The 2,902-nt window shown below is 35.3% G+C and overlaps 1 protein-coding gene across 1 annotated transcript; it reads right to left on the bottom strand.

The window, feature by feature from the left end:
* Positions 1-461: 461 nt before the first annotated feature.
* NPVF (neuropeptide VF precursor) lies at positions 462-2,487 on the bottom strand. Its single transcript, XM_032865709.1, has 2 exons — positions 2,350-2,487; positions 462-845 (listed from the first exon to the last, which is right to left on the bottom strand). The coding sequence occupies exons 1-2, from the start codon at positions 2,485-2,487 to the stop codon at positions 462-464; spliced, it is 522 nt and encodes a 173-aa protein (XP_032721600.1).
* Positions 2,488-2,902: the final 415 nt, after the last annotated feature.

Below are 2,902 nucleotides of genomic sequence, written 5' to 3'. Positions count from 1 at the left end.
AAAAATTTGATTTAAGGTTGAGGAAGAAAACCTTCTGAATTTGAGACCTGGGGTATTGGGATGCCTTCCTTTGTCCTTGTACATAGCTCCCTCATGCGGGACCTTTCACATTAAAGAGGTCAAATGTTGGACTATATGTCACAGGCCTAATTCCCAATCACGTCATCAAATCTTCCTACTCAGTGTGTGGCTATAGAGTAATGAGATTGATGCCCACATGGGGCTTAGGGGAAGCCACATGATTACTTCCTACTGCTACTCACGTTTATATCTGGCCCTCTGTAGGTCTCAGTTTAGGTACTTATTTCCCTTTCTCTTTGCTTTTTTCCTCCTAAGACACTTAACTTTCTGAGAAATTTCTTTTGAAAAGAGGTAATCCTTTTTCACGTTTCTGGACCAGCTATATACAAGAGCCCATGCATTTTGACTGGTTTTCGGGTATTTACCATGGGAGTTTTTGATCAGAATTCTGGATTTCTTGAGGCTGGCAGTTCATGGAGTAGCTCACTGGCAGATGGCGAATGCATGGATTGTTGAAGCAAATCACTCAGTGGCTTGGCGACTCTTTTGGCTGTTGTTCTCCCAAACCTCTGGGGCAGGTTAGGAACATGTCTTGAGATGCTTTCCTTTATATTTCTTCCAAATCTCAGAGGCAGATTGGCCATCACCCCAGTGCTTCTTTCTTCTTCCACGGTCCTCCCAAATCTTAACGGCAAGGTGGCTGCCGAGTGTGGCATTTTGTTGACTGCAGGTGCACTCATCTTAATGACAGTTTTTGGACCCCAGTTTTTTAGTTCTTCAAAATTCACACTTCTTTCCTTTTCCCACTTAAGGTCTCCTTCAGGCTATGATTGGAAATGTATATTAAAATAGTTTTTGTTAACCATAAGAGACTCTTAATCTCACAAAACAAACTGAGGGTTGCTGGGGGGAGGGGGGAGGGGGAGGGTGGTGGGGTTATGGACATTGGGGAGGGTGTGTGCTATGGTGAGTGCTGTGAAGTGTGTAAACCTGGCGATTCACAGACCCGTACCCTTGGGGCTAATAATACATTATATGTTAATTAAAAAATAAAAAAAATAAAAATTTATTTTAAAGAATCTTAAAAAAATAAGTTATTGTTATAGGCAATAGGTTTAAACCCCGAATTAACTTAAATCCAGACTTCAGTTTGGAGAACTGTTAAAGAAACAAACAAAGTTTGTGTTTTCATAGACAGAATTTTAAAATAAATAGTTTATATTAGGTTTCTTAGAGCAGTCCAGTTTCTCTATTCCTGGACTATTGTAAGACAACCGTAAAATATTACTAAAATCCATAGAGTGAATACAGCAACGTGTTTGAGCAGCAGGAGCACACAAAGTATTGAAAGGAGGCAAAAGTTTATCTTACTGCAGTTGTTCTCCTTCAGCTTTTGATCCATGTTGTTTATGAAATATTTCATGTATTTTTATATTTTGATTTTAGAGAAACCTCCCACTGCCTCTTCATATCCCTGTGTCTCCTCTTTTTAAATGCTGAAGTGGTGGATACATGAAAACAGAGATGCTGGCCAGGTTTTGGGGTAGAGTTAGAGGAGGCTCCATTGTCTTTCTTACCCGCTCATATTCAGAGCTCTGCTCTAAGAAACTGATTGTATTTTTATTAGTACGCAAGTTACATTTTTAGGAAAGCACTGTTTGGTTTGTGGGCTACTGTACCACTAACATACCAACCTTAAATGAACCATTTAAAATACAGCAAATATTTAATTAGATTTAGCTTTACCATGAAAATTTGTCCCTATGAAGATTTTTAAATGATTGTTTCTCTGATTGTGAAAAGAAATACATACTCACTTCAGCAAGTTTGGAAAATATATAAAATCATAAAGAAGAAAATAGAAATATCTTGCAATTCCACCATCTAAGGATAAATACGTTACTTTGATATAGATGTACCATAAACTTACTGGCTCATCGTTACTAAGTAGAAGAGATAATCCTTATATATTTTTGTTGTTGTTGTTGTTTATAGTTGAAGACAACTCAAATGTTCAGCTGAAATATATCCAGGTCTTATTTCTGCAACTATTTATTACAACTGTGTACTTCTGAGTTAATTGAAAATTATCAATGTACCTTGTGCTTGCTAAGTATCATATCTTGTACATAAATTGTCATTATGCCAGACTGTTTGCTGTTGTATCAAAAAATACAAGTTACATCAATGCACTGTCATGGAAGGCTGCAATTGGACAAACAACAAAGCACAAACAAACTTATTCCTTTTTCTTTATAAAATAAAAATGCATTAGATTTAGGACAAATATATAGTTAATATTAGTCATGTTAGAGTTAAAAAACTTACCTCAGAATATTTGTCATAATTTTCTTTGCTGGCAAGATTGGACATCATTAATTCATCTGAACAAAAGACATTTGATGTTAACAAGCTTGAAGTGGCTAAAATCACTAAAATGAAGCATTTTGATGAAATAACTTTCATTTTGTTCAGAATCTAGAATTAAGTTTCTATGTGCAGCCTGATGTCTACAAGGAGGGGAATCGTAGTCTTTTTATACTGTCTAAAACAAAGGAAAGTTTGATTTATCAGTGAAACCAATTCCACATATTTTAAGTACTAATATTAATTAGTGTTTAACTATATATTTAAGGAATGTGGGTAATTCATTCTGGAAAGACAGCAATGTTCCTGTTTGCAAATTCATTAACTTTGAAAATAATTTTCCTCATTATGAAGGAGCTTCTAATTAGGTAAGTTTGGGACCATGGTAATTAAGATTCCAAACAAACAGAATGCTTCATTTCTTTGAGCTCGAATGAAAAATATTTTGGTGTTTGTGTTAATTCTTGAGAAGGAAAAAAAAATAGTATTCAATTCATGCTAGCTATATTAAAAA

This window comes from Lontra canadensis, unplaced genomic scaffold (assembly GCF_010015895.1).
Source record: "Lontra canadensis isolate GAN:19392208 unplaced genomic scaffold, GSC_riverotter_1.0 scaffold2, whole genome shotgun sequence".
Taxonomy (NCBI): Eukaryota; Metazoa; Chordata; class Mammalia; order Carnivora; family Mustelidae; genus Lontra; species Lontra canadensis.
The sequence above is the reverse complement of the archived record's forward strand: the minus strand, read 5'-3'. Positions and strand labels throughout refer to the sequence as shown.

Coding starts and splice junctions, on each gene's coding strand:
- NPVF (XM_032865709.1), bottom strand. CDS start 2,487: ATGAAAGTTATTTCATCAAAATGCTTCATTTTAGTGATTTTAGCCACT. Junction 846..2,349: donor ATTATGACAAATATTCTGAG/GTAAGTTTTTTA, acceptor TTCCAATCATAG/CCTGAAGGAGACCTTAAGTG.